The sequence below is a fragment of the Nerophis lumbriciformis genome, linkage group LG01 (genome assembly GCF_033978685.3).
Source record: "Nerophis lumbriciformis linkage group LG01, RoL_Nlum_v2.1, whole genome shotgun sequence".
NCBI lineage: Eukaryota > Metazoa > Chordata > Actinopteri > Syngnathiformes > Syngnathidae > Nerophis > Nerophis lumbriciformis.
Genome location: NC_084548.2, coordinates 1,018,824 through 1,042,211, shown reverse-complemented (window position 1 = coordinate 1,042,211; position 23,388 = coordinate 1,018,824). Strand labels below are relative to the sequence as shown.

The 23,388-nt window shown below is 41.1% G+C and overlaps 1 protein-coding gene and 1 non-coding gene across 3 annotated transcripts in view; one reads left to right on the top strand and one right to left on the bottom strand.

Moving 5' to 3' along the window:
• The first annotated feature begins 2,082 nt into the window (after nucleotides 1-2,082).
• trnaq-uug (transfer RNA glutamine (anticodon UUG)) lies at nucleotides 2,083-2,154 on the top strand. Its single transcript has one exon. It is a non-coding gene; the product is annotated as a tRNA-Gln (tRNA).
• A 2,872-nt stretch (nucleotides 2,155-5,026) lies between these two features.
• LOC133615250 (calcitonin gene-related peptide type 1 receptor-like) overlaps nucleotides 5,027-23,388 on the bottom strand; it is an 83,311-nt gene continuing 64,949 nt past the window's right edge. The window contains exons 7-14 of one of the 2 annotated variants that reach the window (XM_061973706.2): nucleotides 22,387-22,478; nucleotides 22,192-22,321; nucleotides 21,971-22,124; nucleotides 21,832-21,892; nucleotides 17,322-17,388; nucleotides 11,627-11,845; nucleotides 5,882-5,923; nucleotides 5,035-5,752 (exon numbers count right to left, since the gene is read on the bottom strand). In XM_061973706.2, coding sequence (XP_061829690.2) covers nucleotides 5,492-5,752; nucleotides 5,882-5,923; nucleotides 11,627-11,845; nucleotides 17,322-17,388; nucleotides 21,832-21,892; nucleotides 21,971-22,124; nucleotides 22,192-22,321; nucleotides 22,387-22,478 — 1,026 coding nt within the window. In that variant the 3' untranslated portion in view covers nucleotides 5,035-5,491. Of the gene's footprint in view, nucleotides 5,753-5,881; nucleotides 5,924-11,626; nucleotides 11,846-17,321; nucleotides 17,389-21,831; nucleotides 21,893-21,970; nucleotides 22,125-22,191; nucleotides 22,322-22,386; nucleotides 22,479-23,388 lie in introns of both variants that reach the window. The other variant, XM_061973716.2, reaches the window with a different exon arrangement.

Below are 23,388 nucleotides of genomic sequence, written 5' to 3'. Positions count from 1 at the left end.
GTAAACTAAACAAAAAAGGTTAAAAAAAAAAAAGATTACTTCTGTCGAACACCCGGAAGTGGTCATGTTTGCTTTCTTCCAATGCGGAAGTGACAACATCAACGAAATACTTAAATATTCTGTAGTTTCAACGTTTTCCCCCTTTAATGTTGCAATTTGCTTACATTTATGTGTTTGTTGGAACAAAGTAAACTAAAAAAAAAAAAAGGTTAAAAAAAAAAGATTACCTCCTGTCGAACACCCGGAAGTGGTCATGTTTGCTTTCTTCCAATGCGGAAGTGACAACATCAACGAAATACTTAAATATTCTGTAGTTTCAACGTTTTCCCCCTTTAATGTTGCAATTTGCTTACATTTATGTGTTTGTTGGAACAAAGTAAACTAAAAAAAAAAAAAGGTTAAAAAAAAAAGATTACCTCCTGTCGAACACCCGGAAGTGGTCATGTTTGCTTTCTTCCAATGCGGAAGTGACAACATCAACGAAATACTTAAATATTCTGTAGTTTCAACGTTTTCCCCCTTTAATGTTGCAATTTGCTTACATTTATGTGTTTGTTGGAACAAAGTAAACTAAAAAAAAAAAAAGGTTAAAAAAAAAGATTACCTCGTGTCGAACACCCGGAAGTGGTCATGTTTGCTTTCTTCCAATGCGGAAGTGACAACATCAACGAAATACTTAAATATTCTGTAGTTTCAACGTTTTCCCCCTTTAATATTGCAATTTGATTACATTTATGTGTTTGTTGGAACAAAGTAAACTAAAAAAAAAAAAGGTTAAAAAAAAAAAGATTACCTCGTGTCGAACACCCGGAAGTGGTCATGTTTGCTTTCTTCCAATGCGGAAGTGACAACATCAACGAAATACTTAAATATTCTGTAGTTTCAACGTTTTCCCCCTTTAATATTGCAATTTGATTACATTTATGTGTTTGTTGGAACAAAGTAAACTAAAAAAAAAAAAGGTTAAAAAAAAAAAGATTACCTCCTGTCGAACACCCGGAAGTGGTCATGTTTGCTTTCTTCCAATGCGGAAGTGACAACATCAACGAAATACTTAAATATTCTGTAGTTTCAACGTTTTCCCCCTTTAATGTTGCAATTTGCTTAGATTTATGTGTTTGTTGGAACAAAGTAAACTAAAAAAAAAAAAAAGGTTAAAAAAAAAAGATTACCTCGTGTCGAACACCCGGAAGTGGTCATGTTTGCTTTCTTCCAATGCGGAAGTGACAACATCAACGAAATACTTAAATATTCTGTAGTTTCAACGTTTTCCCCCTTTAATGTTGCAATTTGCTTAGATTTATGTGTTTGTTGGAACAAAGTAAACTAAAAAAAAAAAAAGGTTAAAAAAAAAGATTACCTCGTGTCGAACACCCGGAAGTGGTCATGTTTGCTTTCTTCCAATGCGGAAGTGACAACATCAACGAAATACTTAAATATTCTGTAGTTTCAACGTTTTCCCCCTTTAATGTTGCAATTTGCTTAGATTTATGTGTTTGTTGGAACAAAGTAAACTAAAAAAAAAAAAAAGGTTAAAAAAAAAGATTACCTCGTGTCGAACACCGGAAGTGGTCATGTTTGCTTTCTTCCAATGCGGAAGTGACAACATCAACGAAATACTTCAATATTCTGTAGTTTCAACGTTTTCCCCCTTTAATGTTGCAATTTGCTTACATTTATGTGTTTGTTGGAACAAAGTAAACTAAAAAAAAAAAAAAGGTTAAAAAAAAAGATTACCTCGTGTCGAACACCCGGAAGTGTAGTGGTCTGATAAAAAGGAAGAAATGTTAGCGTTAACATTGTTGGAAAAAAAAAAATCGGTTCTTCATTGTCAATACAAATAAATAATAAAGCGTATGATTGCTGTTTTCTTCTGTGAATATGTTTATAACCGGTTTAACGTCGTTCTTTGGCATAGCTCGCATGGTACTTACAATAGTGTTCAAAATATCCTCTAAGTATCATCTAGGTGATTTTTTCTGGAATTGTAATTGTAATCCTGACAAAATCAACAAAAATAGCCGATGACGCTGTTAGTTAGTTTATAAAAACTGCATATAAATGCAGGTGAAGGCATCCCCTGGTCCCATGGTGTAATGGTTAGCACTCTGGACTTTGAATCCAGCGATCCGAGTTCAAATCTCGGTGGGACCTCACCTTTTCTTCCTCATTTAAATAACCCCAGCAAAACACATCTCCAACAATCTTACCGACATGTTTTAATATGACGGACATTTAGGCTGTTTGCACACATTTACATAGATGATCACCCCCTAGGAGGTGAGGGGAGCAGTGAGCAGCAGCGGTGGCTGCGCCCGGGAGTAATTTTTGGTGATTTAACCCCCAATTCCAAGCCTTGATGCTGAGTGCCAAGCAGGGAGGTAATGGCTCCCATTTTTATAGTCTTTGGTATGACTCGGCCGGGGTTTGAACTCACAACCTACCCATGTCAGGGCGGACACTCTAACCCAGGGGTCACCAACGCTCATCAATTAATTAATTAATTAATACGATAGGTTTCCTAATTGTATTTCAATTTAGGAGGGGCAGAGTAACCGTGTAATACTCTTCCATACCAGTAGGTGGCAGCAGGTAGCTAATTGCTTTGTAGATGTCGGAAACAGCGGGAGGCAGAGCGCAGGTAAAAAGGTGTCTAATGCTTTAACCAAAAATAGACAAAAGGTGAGTGCCCCTAAGAAAAGGCATTGAAGCTTAGGGAAGGCTACGCAGAATGAAACTAAAACTGTACTGGCTGCAAAGTAAACAAAAACAGAATGCTGGACGACAGCAAAGACTTACTGTGGAGCAAAGACGGCGCCCCACAATGTACATCCCAACATGACATGACAATCAACAATGTCCCCACACAAAGCAGGATAAAAACAACTGAAATTATTCTTGATTACTAAAACAAAGTAGATGCGGGAAATATCGCTCAAAGGAAGACGTGAAACTGCTACAGGAAAATACCAAAAAAAGAGGAAAAAGCCACCAAAATAGGAGCGCAAGACAAGAAGTAAAACACTACACACAGGAAAACAGCAAAAAAAAGTCCAAATAAGTCAGGGTGTGATGTGACAGGTGGTGACAGTACACCTACTTTGAGACAAGAGCTATATTGATGCATGCTTGGTTATGCTTTAAAGTCATATCCAACAATTGCGACAACGACTTTTTACTGTCAACTGAGTTTCCTTTTTTAATGATTTCTGCTGGTGGTGTGCCTCCGCATTTTTTCAACGCAAAAAATGGGCCTTGGCTCAAAAAAGGTTGAAAAACACTGGCTTAGTGGCCAAATGCGTGGACAGCACCTTTCAGCTCTTATTTCCAAAATTGTGTACACTACTGAATTGGGGTCTTATGGCCGCTTATGTGGACACTTATACTGCCATCTGGTGGTGTCAGAAGAGTATAACATACAATGGAATTTGGAAAAAAAAAGTGTAAAAATAAGAATTAGCATGTCACTACACATGAAGTACAAACACCATTTCCATATGAGTTGGGAAGTTGTGTTAGATGTAAATATAAACGCAATACAATGATTTGCAAATCCTTTTCAACCCATATTCAGTTGAATATGCTACAAAGACAACATATTTGATGTTCAAACTCATAAACAGAAGTTGGGAAAGGTGGCAATAAATACTGATAAAGTTGAGGAATGCTCATCAAACACTTATTTGGAACATCCCACGGGTGTGCAGGCTAATTGGGAACAGGTGGGTGCCATGATTGGGTATAAAAGTAGATTCCATGAAATGCTCAGTCATTCACAAACAAGGATGGTGCGAGGGTCACCACTTTGTCAACAAATGCCTGAGCAAATTGTTGAACAGTTTAAGAAAAACCTTTCTCAAGCAGCTATTGCAAGGAATTTAGGGATTTCACCATCTACGCTCCGTAATATCATCAAAGGGTTCAGAGAATCTGGAGAAATCACTGCACGTAAGCAGCTAAGCCCGTGACCTTCCATCCCTCAGGCTGTACTGCATCAACAAGCGACATCAGTGTGTAAAGGATATCACCACATGGGCTCAGGAACACTTCAGAAACCCACTGTCAGTAACTACAGTTGGTCGCTACATCTGTAAGTGCAAGTTAAAACTCTCCTATGCAAGGCGAAAACCGTTTATCAACAACACCCAGAAACGCCGTCGGCTTCGCTGGGCCTGAGCTCATCTAAGATGGACTGATACAAAGTGGAAAAGTGTTCTGTGGTCTGACGAGTCCACATTTTAAATTGTTTTTGGAAACTGGTGGACGTCGTGTCCTCCGGACCAAAGAGGAAAAGAATCATCCGGATTGTTATAGGCGCAAAGTGTAAAAGGCAGCATGTGTGATGGTATGGGGGTGTATTAGTGCCCAAGACATGGGTAACTTACACATCTGTGAAGGCGCCATTAATGCTGAAAGGTACATACAGGTTTTGGAGCAACATATGTTGCCATCCAAGCAACGTTACCATGGACGCCCCTGCTTATTTCAGCAAGACAATGCCAAGCTACGTGTTACATCAACGTGGCTTCATAGTAAAAGAGTGCGGGTACTAGACTGGCCTGCCTGTAGTCCAGACCTGTCTCCCATTGAAAATGTGAAGCCTAAAATAGCACAACGGAGACCCCCGGACTGTTGAACAACTTAAGCTGTACATCAAGCAAGAATGGGAAAGAATTCCACCTGAGAAGCTTCAAAAATGTGTCTCCTCAGTTCCCAAACGTTTACTGAGTGTTGTTAAAAGGAAAGGCCATGTAACACAGTGGTGAACATGCCCTTTCCCAACTACTTTGGCACGTGTTGCAGCCATGAAATTCTAAGTTAATTATTATTTGAGTTTGAGTTTGAACATCAAATATGTTGTCTTTGTAGCATATTCAACTGAATATGGCTTGAAAATGATTTGCAAATCATTGTATTCCGTTTATATTTACATCTAACACAATTTCCCAACTTATATGGAAACAGGGTTTGTACTTATGGACTAAGTACATCATATTAAAAGATGATTCTTAGTTTTTATTCTAATTAGGGTCCAATAAGCCCAAATAGCAAAGAGAAGTAAAAAAAAAAGAAGCATGTAAACAAACAGCTTGGGCCTTAAGAGGTTATTGTACTTGGGAACCAAGTTTTTTCTCAGGTGAGAACCACTGACCGAGTCCATTTATATCATATTCTATTTACATGATTATGTACATACTAGTATTCTTGTTAGGCTAAGTCTACTGCATATTGTGACATAGTGTGGTAACACAATAAAGGTCCTTGATGATCAAATTATAGATATATTTGCAGAAAACTGTTGTAATATTATTATAAAAATGCATTTGTACGAAGAAAAGTTCCCACCTGATAAAACATCTTGCCTGGCAGCCTCTGCAGTTGAGTAAGGACACTATATGAGAAATTACAGTGAATGATCATTTATGTACAAAACCTCAACGTACTACACAGTGACGCACATGATGCCTTTAAAAAATATGCAATACGGGGGTTATTTGAGAGGAAAAAGGGTGTCGGGGGTCTCATCTGTGCCACACGCCGCGCTGCCTCCAGACAGGAAGCGAGCGTTCTCGCCGGCTTTCCAGTGAGCGTCGGGCTGCTCCGCGTTTACGGTGACGCGGCTGGTCTCCGTGATGGAGGAATTGTTGTGGTAGCTGAAGTGGCTGTTGCTGTTGGCGGGGGTGTCGCCCCAGCCGGTCTTTCCCCAGGCCGACTTCCACTGGGACCATTTCCTCTTCAGCGCCGTCTGGGCCTGGCGGGGACAAAATAGAGTGGGGGGGGGGCGTTAGGGGCCCCGCTGCTCATTGTTTCCACACCCACCCCGTCCAAAATTGTCAAAATGGGTGTACCTAATTAAGTGGTGGATGAGTGCCTAACATACCTCACCATTGCAGAAACAGAATATAATTGCCACCAGCAGGCCCTGTAAAGCAAAGAAAAAAAAGAGTTTGATACTGGCATGTGTAGGATCTTTGTATGCACCTGTCATGTCTGTGTAATCATGTTTTGTTTGAAGTCATGTTTTGTTTAGTTATAGGACTCTTTAGTTTCTGTCTTTTCACTCCCTTGTCTTGTTTCCATGATTACCCCATTAGTTTCACCTGTTCCACGTTTGGACTCATTGTGCACTCTTGATTGTCACCATAGCAACCCATTAGTTTTCACCTTTTCTGTTTTCCTGTCCTGTGAGTTGATTCACCAAAACTAACCTGTTATACAGGAGGAAAAAGCACACAGGACGTTTCAATTGTTCACAGACTGGTCGCGCTCATCAGAATGACAAGACACTTCCGGTCTGCAGGTGATAGCATTCAATTGGGAAGAAACGCCCTACTGCCCCCTACTGACCAATGTGAATACTGACAAATGTGTAATGACAGCTCCAAAAACCAATTCAAACCACAAAATAAAATAAATAAATCAACACAAAAATGTGACACATTATGGGTGGGTCACATATGCATGTACAGTAGATGGCAGTATTGTCCTGTTTAAAAGTGTCACAACATTGCTGTTTACGGCAGACGAACTGCTTTACGGTAGACGAAGACTTGACTGCTGTTGTTGTGTGTTGTTACCGCGCTGGGAGGACGTTAATGAAACTGCCTAACAATAAACCCACATAAGAAACCAAGAACTCGCCCTCGATCATTCTACAGTTATAACGTGATTGGGCAGGCAGGCTGTTTATATTGTGGGAAAGCGGACGTGAGAACAGGCTGTCAACACGTCACTCAGCTCCGCATGAATTTCGAGAGATTTTCGGGAGCAAATTTGTCACGTCACGCACCTGTTTCACGTCTTGAGTCACGCACCTGTTTTCGTTAATCATGTCTGTAGTATTTAAGTTCAGTGTTTTTCAGTTTGTCTTGCTGACGACCTCACCACATTTATGCTCTGTCCATGCCTGGCACTTCTTCCCATGTCCATTCTTCATGCAACTATTTTTGTCCAAGCCAAGTAAGTTTTTGTTCCATGTTTATAGTCTTTTTGTTTTTCATAGTTTGTTCTCCGCCACTGTGCGTGCTTTTCATTTGTACTTTTTTTGCTATAGTCTTTTGGTTTCATAGTTTATTCTCCGCCACTGTGCGCGCTTTCATTTATTCCTTTTTTTTTTGATAATAATAAATAAATCATGTACCTTCATTCCCGTCTCGCACGAGCCAACTTTCCGTTGCATCCCGGAAAAGCAAACACCCAGGACCAAGTCATGACAGCACCATGAACGTCATTAGGGAGGTTGTTCAAAACGCAATTTTTGTCCCTGACACTTTTTAATACATCAAAATACTATAATGCTCTTAAATGAAGGCAAGTCAAACACTCGTGCCAGGCGGAACGCCGCTGCAAAAACTGTGGTGGCCTAGCAAGTAGAGTGGATGCACAAATGGATTGTTTCGATCAGGAATTTTTTTTAAATTGTGGCTATTTCCTTTATTGTTAATTGAGCTATTTTAGACTTAGACTTAGACCAACTTTATTGATCCACAAGGGAGATTGTTCCAGAAGTGGGTCAAATTGAGTCCAAAGAAGCATGATTAAAGTCACCCGAAATGAGAACGAGGTCATCGGGGTGTTTGGTCTGTTGCCTAGCAACAGCGGCATGATAAATAATGTAAATGTAAATAAAGGTAAATAATGTATTCATTTTGCAATCAAAATGAATACATTATTTACCCTGTGTTCCTAATAATAGTCACAATTTTTGACCTCGGGGCCCAACTTTTGCGCTACACTGGGGCCAGGGGCCCACTCCAATATTAACACCGAATTAGTCATCTGACTCTTGATTTTAATTGTGTTAAATAATTATTCATAACCTACTTACAACTTACAACCGTGTCAAATGATATAAAAGCATGTTTTAATCACAAAGACTATTTAACACATAAACCTCAGGTTTAGGTCAGGCTGATTAGAAAATGAAGTGCTAGTCAAACATACTGCATAGGAAGGGACTGATGACAAATATATTTACATACAATTACGCAGTGCTAAATAAATTAAATAATAATCATAATATAGATTTTTCTTAAATAAACTGTCAATAAATTTCAGTGCAAATGAAAATACAAGTCATAATTTAAGTCATATTTTTTGCGCGCAATAAACTTTTCTAAGATTTTAGCTCCAGATATTTCCTGTTTCTTTTAGATTGTCATGAGTGCCACAAGTGGTGGAAAAGTGTATTACAACTGATATGAATATTGTAAATCCCACATTCTTTATTTTCATGTACATTCTGGGTGTCTCATTCAGTGAAAAAAAAAATGCAAAATTCCATTCTGTTTTTCAAAGCGGTCTGTCATAACATGTTTAGCATTCAATCAGACAATATTGTGAGTTTTTGTATTAGTGTTCCTAAAAGTCAGATATACGGGCCCCCAGACACATTTTGTTCTCTAAATTTGGCCCCAGAGTCATACTTGCCAACCTTGGGACCTCCGATTTCGGGAGGTGGGGGGGCGGGGTCGGGGGTGGGGCGGGGGGCGTGGTTAAGATATACACATATATATAAATATATATATATATATAAGAAATACTTGACTTTCAGTGAATTCTAGCTATATATATATATTTTTTATTATATATATAATGACGTTCATGGTGCATATATATATATATAAATAAATAAAAGAAATACTTGAATTTCAGTGTTCATTTATTTACACATATACACACACATAACACTCATCTACTCATTGTTGAGTTAAGGGTTGAATTGTCCATCCTTGTTCTATTCTCTGTCACTATTTCAAAACACACACATTATACAAATATACATTATAAAATCAATAAGAAAACGGGAGCTCTAATTTGGGAGTCTGAATTAGGATCAGAAGTCCCTATATAAACATTGCGCACACACGTCGCCATTTTGTATTGATGACTGCAGCTGTGCGCTGGATTCATTCACAAATACAAACTACAACTCACAAACACTTTAGAGTTAGGCTCCACCATCAGAATGTGTACTTAAACTTATAAAGATCACATGGATATTATTCAGTGAGTTGATTCACCAAAACTAACCTGTTATACAGGAGGAAAAAAGCACACAGGACGTTTCAATTGTTCACAGACTGGTCGCGCTCATCAGAATGACAAGACACTTCCGGTCTGCAGGTGATAGCATTCAATTGGGAAGAAACGCCCTACTGCCCCCTACTGACCAATGTGAATACTGATAAATGTGTAATGACAGCTCCAAAAATGAATTCAAACCACAAAATAAAATAAATAAATCAACACAAAAATGTGACACATTACGGGTGGGTCACATATGCATGTACAGTAGATGGCAGTATTGTCCTGTTTAAAAGTGTCACAGCATTGCTGTTTACGGCAGACGAACTGCTTTACGGTAGACGAAAACTTGACTGCTGTTGTTGTGTGTTGTTACCGCGCTGGGAGGACATTAATGAAACTGCCTAACAATAAACACACATAAGAAACCAAGAACTCGCCCTCCATCATTCTACAGTTATAACGTGATTGGGCAGGCATGCTGTTTATATTGTGGGAAAGCGGACGTGAGAACAGGCTGTCAACACGTCACTCAGGTCCGCATGAATTTCGGGAGATTTTCGGGAGAAAATTTGTCCCGGGAGGTTTTCGGGAGAGGCGCTGAATTTCGGGAGTCTCCCGGATAATCCGGGAGGGTTGGCAAGTATGCCCAGAGTCAAAATAATTGCACAGGCCAGGTCTAAATCAACAGTGCTTATTCTCCATCTCTTTTGGACTTCTTTAATAGTCCATGTACATTTGTTTGTATATTTGTTTTATAACACATTGTAGAGTATATTATATTATGTATAACATTATACATATCCTGTTATATTATTGCATATCGTATTGCCTAAATGTATCCTAATCATTCTTTGTATGTGTTCCCTTTAGACCACACGCCATACTTGCCAACCCTCCCGGATTTTCCGGGAGACTCCCGAAATTCAGCGCCTCTCCCGAAAACCTCCCGGGACAAATTTTCTCCCGAAAATCTCCCGAAATTCAGGCGGAGCTGGAGGCCACGCCCCCTCCAGCTCCATGCGGACCTGAGTGACGTGTCGACAGCCTGTTCACACGTCCGCTTTCCCACAATTTAAACAGCTAATGATCGAGGGCGAGTTCTTGGTTTCTTATGTGTGTTTATTGTTAGGCAGTTTCATTAACGTCCTCCCAGCGCGGCAACAACACACAACAACAGCATTTCGTCTACGTAAAGCAGTTCGTCTGCCGTAAACAGCAATGTTGTGACACTTTTAAACAGGACAATACTGCCATCTACTGTACATGCATATGTGACCCACCCATAATGTGTCACATTTTTGTGTTGATTTATTTATTTTATTTTGTGGTTTGAATTCGTTTTTGGAGCTGTCATTACACATTTATCAGTATTCACATTGGTCAGTAGGGGGCAGTAGGGCGTTTCTTCCCAATTGAATGCTATCACCTGCAGACCGGAAGTGTCTTGTCATTCTGATGAGCGCGACCAGTCTGTGAACAATTGAAACGTCCTGTGTGCTTTTTTCCTCCTGTATAACAGGTTAGTTTTGGTGAATCAACTCACTGAATAATATCCATGTGATCTTTATAAGTTTAAGTACACATTCCGATGGTGGAGCCTAACTCTAAAGTGTTTGTGAGTTGTAGTTTGTATTTGTGAATGAATCCAGTGCACAGCTGCAGTAATCAATACAAAAAGGCGACGTGAGTGCGCAATGTTTATATAGGGACTTCTGATCCTAATTCAGACTCCCAAATTAGAGCTCCCGTTTTCTTATTGATTTTATAATGTATATTTGTATAATGTGTGTGTTCTGAAATAGTGACAGAGAATAGAACAAGGATGGACAATTCAACCCTTAACTCAACAATGAGTAGATGAGTGTTATGTGTGTGTATATGTGTAAATAAATGAACACTGAAATTCAAGTATTTATTTTATTCATATATATATATATATATATATATATATGTATATATGTAATAAAAAAATATATATATAGCTAGAATTCACTGAAACTCAACTATTTCTTATATATATATATATCTTAACCACGCCCCCAACCACGCCCCCCACCCCCGACCACGCCCTCCACCTCCCGAAATCGGAGGTCTCAAGGTTGGCAAGTATGCCACACGCACCTATACCACACTTGTTCAACTTCACCATTGAAGAGTGCCTGAAAGCCTCTCTGTGCCCTACTCTCTGACCGGAGTCCTTGTCCTAAGAAGATATCAGAGCAGCATTCCGCATCCAGAGGAACCTACTCTATCACATAGGCCCTATGGTTAAGAAACACGGATGTAAAACATGAATGAAATACATTTGGGGTTGAGTCAAGTAGTATTGAAATTGTTTCACACAGATTAAAAAAAGTGGCAAAAACAAAACAAAAAAAACAACACGCCCCCCCAAGTACTCTAGTTAATTGTGTCTCCGCCCCCACTTCTGAAATTCCATTTTTCTATGCACATTGAACATGGCATCTATGGCGTTTGAAGAAAGTTGCACTTCCTTCTAGTATACAGTGCACTTCACCTATAATAGGTGCCTGGGACTCTCTGCAGTTGACTAAAGGAGCCACTTTATATGCGCACACACCTGTGTTGTCTGTACCTGGAAATGGCAGAAGATATTTACAAAGAAGTCATAAATGGCCCGGCTGATGAGTCCCTCGGGCCTCCAGGGGAAGAGGATGAACTGCACCCCCAGCAGAGGGATGAGGATGAGGGTGGCTCTCACCGCCTTCAGGTAGGTGGTGGACTCGGCACAGTGGGTCTCCTTCAGTTTGGTGATCAGAACCCGCAAAATGTTCAGCAGAAAGAAGAGGTTGACCTGGGTGCACAAAGACGGTGGTGTGGCAAGGTTGCGGTCAAAAGGGATGTGTATATATGTGTGTGTATATATATATATATATATATATATTAGTGATGGGTCCGGCAACACCGATGCATCGGCGCATGCGTCGAGCTCATAGAGCAAAACCCTGTGTTGGTGCGCATACCGCTTTTAGAAAGTCACGTGACCGATCATGAGCTGTTTCGGCCACGTGACCGATACGCGAACTGTGTCGCACTGACGCCTCCTCTGTGTCCTGTGAGCGGGTCTTTTCTACAGCTAATAACTAAGAAGAGAAATCGTCTAAAATTTAATACGTTGGAAAAACTGTTTTTTTAAAATAAAAATATGTAAAAAAAAAAAATTAAAAAAAATCCCAGTCTACAGGCATCCTCATCCACAACACGTTCTCTTAGATTTCCATGTTATGATACATGTTAACATTATTTATTGACTGTATCTAAAACATATAAAAATATATTTTTATCTAAAGGACGATATGAAATAATCCTAAATGAAATACAAAGACTTGGTTTATATTATTGTATATACTAGGTCAGGGGTCGGCAACCCGCGGCTCTAGAAGCGGCTCTTTAGCGCCGCCCTAGTGGCTCTCTGGAGCTTTTTCAGAAATGTATGAAAAATGGAAAAAGATGAGGGGGAAAAAAATATATTTTTTGTTTTAATATGGTTTCTGTAGGAGGACAAACATGACACAAACCTCCCTAATTGTTACAAAGCACAGTGTTTATATTAAACATGCTTCACTGATTCGAGTATTTGGCGAGTGCTGTTTTGTCCTACTAATTTTGGCGGTCCTTGAACTCACCGTAGTTTGTTTACATGTATAACTTTCTCCGACTTTCTAGGACGTGTTTTATGCCACTTCTTTTTCTGTCTCATTTTGTCCACCAAATTTTTAAGGTTGTGCATGAAAGGTGAGTTTTGTTGATGTTATTGACTTGTTGGAGTGCTAATCAGACATATTTGGTCACTGCATGACTGCAAGCTAATCGATGCTAACATGCTATTTAGGCTAGCTATATGTACATATTGCATCATTATGCCTCATTTGTAGCTATATTTGAGCTCATTTAGTTTCCTTTAAGTCCTCTTAATTCAATTTATATCTCATGACACACTATCTGTATGTAATATGGCTTTTCATTTTTTGCGGCTCCAGACAGATTTTTTTTTTGTATTTTTGGTCCAATATGGCTCTTTCAACATTTTGGGTTGCCGACCCCTGTACTAGGTCATAAAATCAGTGTCAGTTGCCTGTAGGGATTTTTAATGTCCAGCAGATGTCAGTATTTAGTGACACAGTGTCGACACAGTATCAATACAGTTTTGCAATGTGTCTAAACGCTTCATGACGCCTCATCAACCCATCACTAATATATATATATATATATATATATATATATATATATATCCCATATTTGTTTCCACTACTGCACTTTAAGTTGGAGTCCTTAATCTCGTTAGATGCAAATATAATGACAATAAAGTCCATCCTATTCTATATATGTATGTATATGTGTGTATATATACAGTCGTGATCAAAAGTTTACATACACTTGTAAAGAACATCATGTCATGGCTGTCTTGAGTTTCCAAGTTACCACAGAACTTTCCTCCAGAAGGTCTTATCTTTGTCCATGTGATGTCAGGTGAAACAAAAATGGAGCTGTTTGGTCACAATACCCAGCAATATGTTCGGAGGAGAAAAGGTGAGGCCTTTAATCCCAGGAACACCATTCCTACCGTCAAGCATGGTGGTGGTAGTATTATGCTCTGGGCCTGTTTTGCTGCCAATGGAACTGCTGCTTTAAATGGGACAATGAAAAAGGAGGATTAGCTCCAAATTGTTCAGGACAAGCTAAAATCATCAGCCCGGAGGTTGGGTCTTGGGCGCAGTTGGGTGTTCCAACAGGACAATGACCCCAAACACACCTCAAAAGTGGTAAAAGAATGGCTAAATCAGGCTAGAATGAAGGTTTTAGAACGGCCTTCCCAAAGTCCTGACTTAAAGGTGTGGACAATGCTGAAGAAACAAGTCCATGTCAGAAAAGCAACACATTTAGCTGAACTGCAGCAATTTAGTGGTCAAGTGGTCAAGCAGAAGCTTGTGGATGGCTACCAAAAGCGCCTTATTGCAGGTAAACTTGCCAAGGGACATGTAAGCAAATATTAACATTGCTGTATGTATACTTTTGACCCTCACATTTTCAGTAGAGCCATAATAAATTCATAAAAGAAGCAAACTTCATGAATGTTTTTTGTGACCAACAAGTATGTGCTCCAATCACTACATCACAAAAAAATAAGAGTTGTAGAAATGATTGTAAAGTCAAGACAGCCATGACATGATGTTCTTTACAAGTCTATGTACACTTTTGATCACGACTGTATGTATATATGTGTATATGCATATATATATATATATACATGTATATAATTGTTTGTGTTTATAGATATATATATATTTATATATACCTATATGTGAGTATATATCTGCTCATATATGTATAAAAATATGTGTAAAATATATTTACGTATGCAGTGTATGCCATACTTGCCAACCTTGAGACCTTCAATTTCGGGAGGTGGGGGGAGGGGGGCGTGGGCGTGCTCGGGGTGGGAAGGGGTCGTGGTTGGGGGCGTGGCTAAAAGGGGAGGAGTATATTTACAGCTAGAATTCACCAAGTCAAGTATTTCATATATATATATATATATATATATATATATATATATATATATATATAAGAAATACTTGACGTTCAGTGAATTCTAGCTATATATATATATATATATATATATATATATATATATATATATATATATATATATATATATATATATATATACGTATATATATATGTATTTTATTATATATATATATATATATTTTATTATATATATATATATATATATATATATATATATATATATATGTGTGTGGGAAAAAAATCACAAGACTATTTCATCTCTACAGGCCTGTTTCATGAGGGGGGGTACCCTCAATCATCAGGAGATTTTAACGGGAGCATTCACATACCATGGTTTATATAGGGCACAGAGTGGGTGGGTACAGGCTGGCGTAGGGGCGTGGTGATTGGCTCATGTGTTACCTAGGAGGTGTTTCCGTCTGTGGCGGCATGCTGTTACAATTTCGCTGCGCTTGTTGAGGGATGACAGGTCTGGACGGTAAATAATAAACAGTTTCTCTTTCAAGCATAGGTTGCATCTTTTATTACCACTATTGTATGGTGTGCTGGATGCAAGAATTTGCCATGTTATTGAATATTCAACATTATTGTCTTTGAGGTCCCAAATGTGTTTGCTGAGTTCTGTGGTATTTCGCAGGTTTTTGTTCCTGAAAGAAGCCTTGTGATTGTTCCATCTGGTTTTGAATTCTCCCTCGGTTAATCCTACATATGTGTCGGATGTGTTAATGTCCTTGCGTATTACCTTAGATTGGTAGACAACTGATGTTTGTAAGCACCTCCCGTTGAGAGGGCAATCAGGTTTCTTTCGACAGCTACAGCCTTTGTTGGTTTTGGAGTCGCTCTGTCTGGGGGCCGACGGCTCATTTGCAATTGTTTTGTTGTGGTTTGAGATGATTTGTCGTATATTGTTCATGCAGCTGTAGCTCAATTTAATGTTGTTCTTGTTGAATACTTTTCTTAGGGTGTTGTCTTTGGGAAAGTGTTTGTCAATCAGATTGAGGAATTTGTGTCCAATGTTAGTTGACACGTTTTTGCTGTATGGGGGGTTGTACCAGATGATGTCGTTTCGTTTTCTGTTCTTTTTTGGCTGGTTTCCTGGCGTGGGTTCATAGGTGAGGATGAAATTGTATCCGCTTTCATCAAGGGCTTTTTGGTACGGGGGGGTTGCTTGGTCAAATTCAGCTTTGCTAGATGACAGCATCAATAGCCTTTTATTGAATCCGGTAGGTATTCTTTTCGTGGTGGTGGGTGGGTGGTTGCTGTCATGGTGCACGTACAACAAGAACAACATTAAATTGAGCTACAGCTGCATGAACAATATACGACAAATCATCTCAAACCACAACAAAACAATTGCAAATGAGCCGTCGGCCCCCAGACAGAGCGACTCCAAAACCAACAAAGACTGTAACTGCCGAAAGAAACCTGATTGCCCTCTCAACGGGGGGTGCTTACAAACATCAGTTGTCTACCAATCTAAGGTAATACGCAAGGACATTAACACATCCGACACATATGTAGGATTAACCGAGGGAGAATTCAAAACCAGATGGAACAATCACAAGGCTTCTTTCAGGAACAAAAACCTGCGAAATACCACAGAACTCAGCAAACACATTTGGGACCTCAAAGACAATAATGTTGAATATTCAATAACATGGCAAATTCTTGCATCCAGCACACCTTACAATAGTGGTAATAAAAGATGCAACCTATGCTTGAAAGAGAAACTGTTTATTATTTACCGTCCAGACCTGTCATCCCTCAACAAGCGCAGCGAAATTGTGACAGCATGCCGCCATAGACGGAAACACCTCCTAGGTAACACATGAGCCAATCACCACGCCCCTAGGCCAGCCTGTACCCACCCACTCTGTGCCCTATATAAACCATGGTATGTGAATGCTCCCATTAAAATCTCCTGATGATTGAGGGTACCCCCCCTCATGAAACAGGCCTGTAGAGATGAAATAGTCTTGTGATTTTTTTCCCACACATACATATATTGCGCTCTACTACGGTATCGAGCACTATTTTTTGGATAACCTTATTAAGACATATATATATATATATATATATATATATATATATATATATATATAAAATAAATACTTGAATTTCAGTGTTCATTTATTTACACATATACACACACATAACACTCATCTACTCATTGTTGAGTTAAGGGTTGAATTGTCCATCCTTGTTCTATTCTCTGTCACTATTTTTCTAACCATGCTGAACACCCTCTCTGATGATGCATTGATGTGTGGCACGCACAAAAGTGCTTTCATCAAAATGCACTAGATGGCAGTATTGTCCTGTTTAAGAGTGTCACAACATTGCTGTTTACGGCAGACGAACTGCTTTACGGTATACAAAAACGTGACTGCTGTTGTTGTGTGTTGTTGCCGCGTTGGGAGGACGTTAATGAAACTGCCTAACAATAAACACACATAAGAAACCAAGAATTCTACAGTTATAACGTGATTGGGCAGGTATGCTGTTTATGTTGTGGGTTAGCGGACTCAGGTCCTCATGGACCTGAGTCCGCCTGAATTTCGGGAGAAAATTTGTCCTGGGAGGTTTTCGGGAGAGGCGCTGAATTTCGGGAGTCTCCCGGAAAATCCGGGAGGGTTGGCAAGTATGGTGTATGCATATATATGTATGTATATATAGATGTATGTATATGTGTATATATGCCATGGAGTACACAACAAAGGGTACTTGAGTGATTGACTCACCAGCAGTGCAGCTTGAATGGGGCCATGAATGATGTACAGCAGGTGAGTGTGTGCGCTGATCCAACACCTGAGAGCCACAGTCGTCAGTCCATACTTTTACAATCCTTCAAAATGCGCCAGATCTACAGTACTTAGATCCCAAATAAGGGATATAGGTATATAGTTGCAGGTACTATTAGTGGACGTGTTGCGGGTGATCTACTAAGACTGTGTGCGGTGTCGCCATGGAGACACTCAGTTACTGCACGTCCATGGCGGTGCGGTCCGACCTGTGGTGTTTTGTCATGTTGTGGAACATGCAGCACACAAATATAATATGTACTTCCTTTTCAGGGCAGTAAAGAAGCGTGATCGAGACAACAGAACCTATTTTTAGCACTCCGTTTGGGCGCTGAATGATCTGGATGCAAGAAGAAATGGCTCCAATTAGCCAATTAAGAGCAACTAAGTAAGTACATTTTATTTATAAAGTGCTTTTTGCAGAAAAAGTCACAAAGCGCTGTAGAAAACATCAGTGAATTAAGACAACAATTGAATTACAAACCCCGTTTCCATATGAGTTGGGAAATGGTGTTAGATGTAAATATAAATGGAATACAATGATTTGCAAATCATTTTCAACCCATACTCATAAACTTTATTTTATTTTTTTTCAAATAATCATTAACTTAGAATTTCATGGCTGCAACACGTGCCAAAGTAGTTGGGAAAGGGCATGTTCACCACTGTGTTACATGGCCTTTCCTTTTAACAACACTCAGTAAACATTTGGGAACTGAGGAGACACATTTTTGAAGCTTCTCAGGTGGAATTCTTTCCCATTCTTGCTTGATGTACAGCTTAAGTTGTTCAACAGTCCGGGGGTCTCCGTTGTGCTATTTTAGGCTTCATAATGCGCCACACATTTTCAATGGGAGACAGGTCTGGACTACAGGCAGGCCAGTCTAGTACCCGCACTCTTTTACTATGAAGCCACGGTGATGTAACACGTGGCTTGGCATTGTCTTGCTGAAATAAGCAGGGGCGTCCATGGTAACGTTGCTTGGATGGCAGCATATGTTGCTCCAAAACCTGTATGTACCTTTCAGCATTAATGGTGCCTTCACAGATGTGTAAGTTACCCATGTCTTGGGCACTAATACACCCCCATACCATCACACATGCTGCCTTTTACACTTTGCGCCTATAACAATCCGGATGGTTCTTTTCCTCTTTGGTCCGGAGGACACGACGTCCACCAGTTTCCAAAAACAATTTGAAATGTGGACTCGTCAGACCACAGAACACTTTTCCACTTTTGTATCAGTCCATCTTAGATGAGCTCAGGCCCAGCGAAGCTGACAGCGTTTCTGGGTGTTGTTGATAAACAGTTTTCGCCTTGCATAGGAGAGTTTTAACTTGCACTTACAGATGTAGCGACCAACTGTAGTTACTGACAGTGGGTTTCTGAAGTGTTCCTGAGCCCATGTGGTGATATCCTTTACACACTGATGTCGCTTGTTGATGCAGCACAGCCTGAGGGATGGAAGGTCACGGGCTTGGCTGCTTACGTGCAGTGATTTCTCCAGATTCTCTGAACCCTTTGATGATATTACGGAGCGTAGATGGTGAAATCCCTAAATTCCTTGCAATAGCTGGTTGAGAAAGGTTTTTCTTAAACTGTTCAACAATTTGCTCACGCATTTGTTGACAAAGTGGTGACCCTCGCCCCATCCTTGTTTGTGAATGACTGAGCATTTCATGGAATCTACTTTTATACCCAATCATGGCACCCACCTGTTCCCAATTTGCCTGTTCACCTGTGGGATGTTCCAAATAAGTGTTTGATGAGCATTCCTCAACTTTATCAGTATTTATTGCCACCTTTCCCAACTTCTTTGTCACGTGTTGCTGGCATCAAATTCTAAAGTTAATGATTATTTGCCAAAAAAAAAAAAAATTTTATGAGTTTGAACATCAAATATGTTGTCTTTGTAGCATATTCAACTGAATATGGGTTGAAAATGATTCGCAAATCATTGTATTCCGTTTATATTTACATCTAACACAATCACACCTCACTCCTACCCACTTCTCCAAAGTGGGCTGGCTCAGGGTGGAGGACAGAGTAACACAACTTGCACTGAGCCTGGTCTATAAAATCCGCTACACCTCCCTGATACCGAAGTACATGTCAAACTACTTCCTTAACGTAAATGACCGCCATAACCACAACACCAGGGGGAGCTCCACTAACCACGTTAAACCCAGATTCCCATCTAACAACGGTCTTAACTCATTCTCTTTCTATGCCACATCAATGTGGAATGCGCTCCCAACAGGTATAAAAGAAAGGGCATCTCTATCCTCCTTCAAAACCGCAATAAAAGTTCACCTCCAGGCAACTTCAACCCTAAACTAACACCCTCCCCGGATTGTTAATAATCAAATGTAAACAATCAAATGTAGATACTTTTCTTATGCCTTCTGATCTCTCTCTCTCTCTCTATGTCCACTACTTGCTGTACATATCCTACCAAGTCAGTCCTACACTGTTTTAATATCCATTTCTCTGTTCTCAATTGTTGATGACTGATGATAACAACCAAACCTAACCCCCCCTCCCCTCCACACCCCGAATTGTAAATAATTCAATGTATACACCTTGATGATTATCTGGAGTGATGACTGTATTATGATGATAGTATATATGATAGTATATATCTGTACCCCGACTTAAACAAGTTGAAAAACTTATTCGGGTTTTACCATTTAGTGGTCAATTGTACGGAATATGTACTTCACTGTGCAACATACTAATAAAAGTCTCAATCAATCAATCAATTCCCAACTCATATGGAAACGGGGTTTGTAGATAAGTCATCACACAACTCTTATGCTTAAAGGCCGTTGCTATAGTTATTATCAATTGTGCTCAAGCTGTACTTTTTCTTCTCGTGCAAAGGCACACAACTTGTTATCTTCCACTGCATGTGAGGAGTGGCTTCGCCGCAGATGTTTCTGTCTTTCAGCTTGCTAACAGCCAAGGACGAACCAGCACCTCAACGAAGATAAGGCGACAGCAGGCAGACAAAACAGAGACAGGGCAAAATCACAAGGCCCCTAGCCTATTCCGTTCTGAATAATCACGTATTGCATAATGTGTGGCCCCTCCCTTTAGAAACAGCCTCAGCATGTGACTAGGGAACTCCTAAATTGAATTAAAAGAGGAGCGTGTGGGCTGTTCCTCAGAGACTGTAACTGAGTGTGCAGCTCCATGCGTTCTCCTCATGAGCAAAATTGAACTCGGTCTCTGCCTGATTCCTTGCTTCTTGTTCTGTTTAATAGATAGTTCTGTGCTTAAACCTGACAGCAGGTGGTTGAGACATTTGTCATTAAGGCCTATATCCATCCATCCATCTTCTTTCGCTTATCCGAGGTCGGGTCGCGGGGGCAGCAGCCTAAGCAGGGAAGCCCAGACTTCCCTCTACCCAGCCACTTCGTCCAGCTCCTCCCGGGGGATCCCGAGGCGTTCCCAGGCCAGCCGGGAGACATAGTCTTCCCAGCGTGTCCTGGGTCTTCCCCGTGGCCTCCTACCGGTCGGACGTGCCCTAAACACCTCCCGAGGGAGGCGATCGGGTGGCATCCTGACCAGATGCCCGAACCACCTCATCTGGCTCCTCTCGATGTGGAGGAGCAGCGGCTTTACTTTGAGCTCCCCCCGGATGACAGAGCTTCTCACCCTATCTCTAAGGGAGAGCCCCGCCACCCGGCGGAGGAAACACATTTCGGCCGCTTGTACCCGTGATCTTGTCCTTTCGGTCATAACCCAAAGCTCATGACCATAGGTGAGGATGGGAACGTAGATCAACCGGTAAATTGAGAGCTTTGCCTTCCGGCTCAGCTCCTTCTTCACCACAACGGATCGATACAGCGTCCGCATTACTGAAGATGCCGCACCGATCCGCCTGTCGATCTCACAATCCACTCTTCCCTCACTCGTGAACAAGACTCCGAGGTACTTGAACTCCTCCACTTGGGGCAGGGTCTCCTCCCCAACCCGAAGATGGCATTCCACCCTTTTCCGGGCGAGAACCATGGACTCGGACTTGGAGGTGCTGATTCTCATCCCAGTCGCTTCACACTCGGCTGCGAACCGATCCAGCGAGAGCTGAAGATCCTGGCCAGATGAAGCCATCAGGACCACATCATCTGCAAAAAGCAGAGACCTAATCCTGCAGCCACCAAACCAGATCCCCTCAACGCCTTGACTGCGCCTAGAAATTCTGTCCATAAAAGTTATGAACAGAATCGGTGACAAAGGGCAGCCTTGGCGGAGTCCAACCCTCACTGGAAACGTGTCCGACTTACTGCCGGCAATGCGGACCAAGCTCTGGCACTGATCATACAGGGGCCTATAAATATACATTTTGATTGATAAATGGATTGCGCTCTATTTTGATCATTTGAAAGGCAATCTTAACCTAATGTCAACGCCTGTGCCCCAAATCCAAGCCACCTTAGATCTTACTTGTCATTGAAGAAGAAGCCACGAGCCACAGCATACGTGATGGCAGGAACGATGGGGAAGCCTGAGGATGGAAGGACACGCACAGCGTGAGCACGGTGTGGTTTTGGGACGGTGAAACGGTACGGGAAGAAGCACTCACCCCACCCCAGGACGTAGTACCAGAAGAGCTGCTGCTCCCCAACAAAGACCGCCACGATGATGAGAGTGTGAAGGTAGATGCCCTCGCACAGCATCCAGAAGTAGCTGGAGGTGGACGTGTACTGAGTCAACACAGCCAACACTTTACAGCTCACCTGACAGACGGAAACATTTGTCAATCTGCGGGAAATAGCTTGGCTGCTGTGACGTTTCATGACGCACGGGATTTCTGGCGTTGATGGTCTGGTTGTTGGCCACAGTGAGCGAGAGCCACATGATGGTGACCACGGAGTTCAGAATGAAGGAGAGGAAGGTGTTCTTGTGCAGGGAGATTCTCTGGCAGCTAAGACTTCTGGGGAAGACAAAAACAACAACAAGATTTATGCCAAAGCAGTCAGCGTCAAACTGGCGACTCACTTGAAGTAGGAGAAGATGACGAGGCAGACGATGAGGGAGACGATGGAGAGGCCGTGACCCACCATGGCGAGGTAGTAGAGACTGATGGCAAACTGCACAAACAGGAAGTCAGTGTTAAATAGTCACCCCCTGAGAGATTTCCATTATTTTGGTCTCCACTAAATATACAACATGCATTTGACAGAGTACAAGGACAATTTTGCTATCTTCAACTGGTTTTAAATGCAGAGAAAACAAAGTGTATGTTCTTTACCACATCAAAAACTGTATGATCAGCACTGTGTGAGAACATTTTAACAAGAACGGACAGTCGAACCACGAACACTGGTACTCCTCAGGGCTGTGTACTTTCCCCCTGACTCTTCTCCCTGTACACAAACTGCGCACCTCCAGCATACTTGCCAACCCTCCCGGATTTTCCGGGAGACTCCCGAAATTCAGCGCCTCTCCCGAAAACCTCCCGGGACAAATTTTCTCCCGAAATTCAGGCGGAGCTGGAGGCCACGCCCCCTCCAGCTCCATGCGGACCTGAGTGACGTGTTGACAGCCTGTTCTCACGTCCGCTTTCCCACAATATAAACAGCCTGCCTGCCCAATCACGTTATAACTGTAGAATGATGGAGGGCGAGTTCTTGGTTTCTTATGTGGGTTTATTGTTAGGCAGTTTCATTAACGTCCTCCCAGCGCGGTAACAACACACAACAACAGCAGTCAAGTCTTCGTCTACCGTAAAGCAGTTTGTCTGCCGTAAACAGCAATGTTGTGACACTTTTAAACAGGACAATACTGCCATCTACTCTACATGCATATGTGACCCACCCATAATGTGTCACATTTTTGTGTTGATTTATTTATTTTATTTTGTGGTTTGAATTCGTTTTTGGAGCTGTCATTACACATTTATCAGTATTCACATTGGTCAGTAGGGGGCAGTAGGGCGTTTCTTCCCAATTGAATGCTATCACCTCCAGACCGGAAGTGTCTTGTCACTGAGCGCGACCA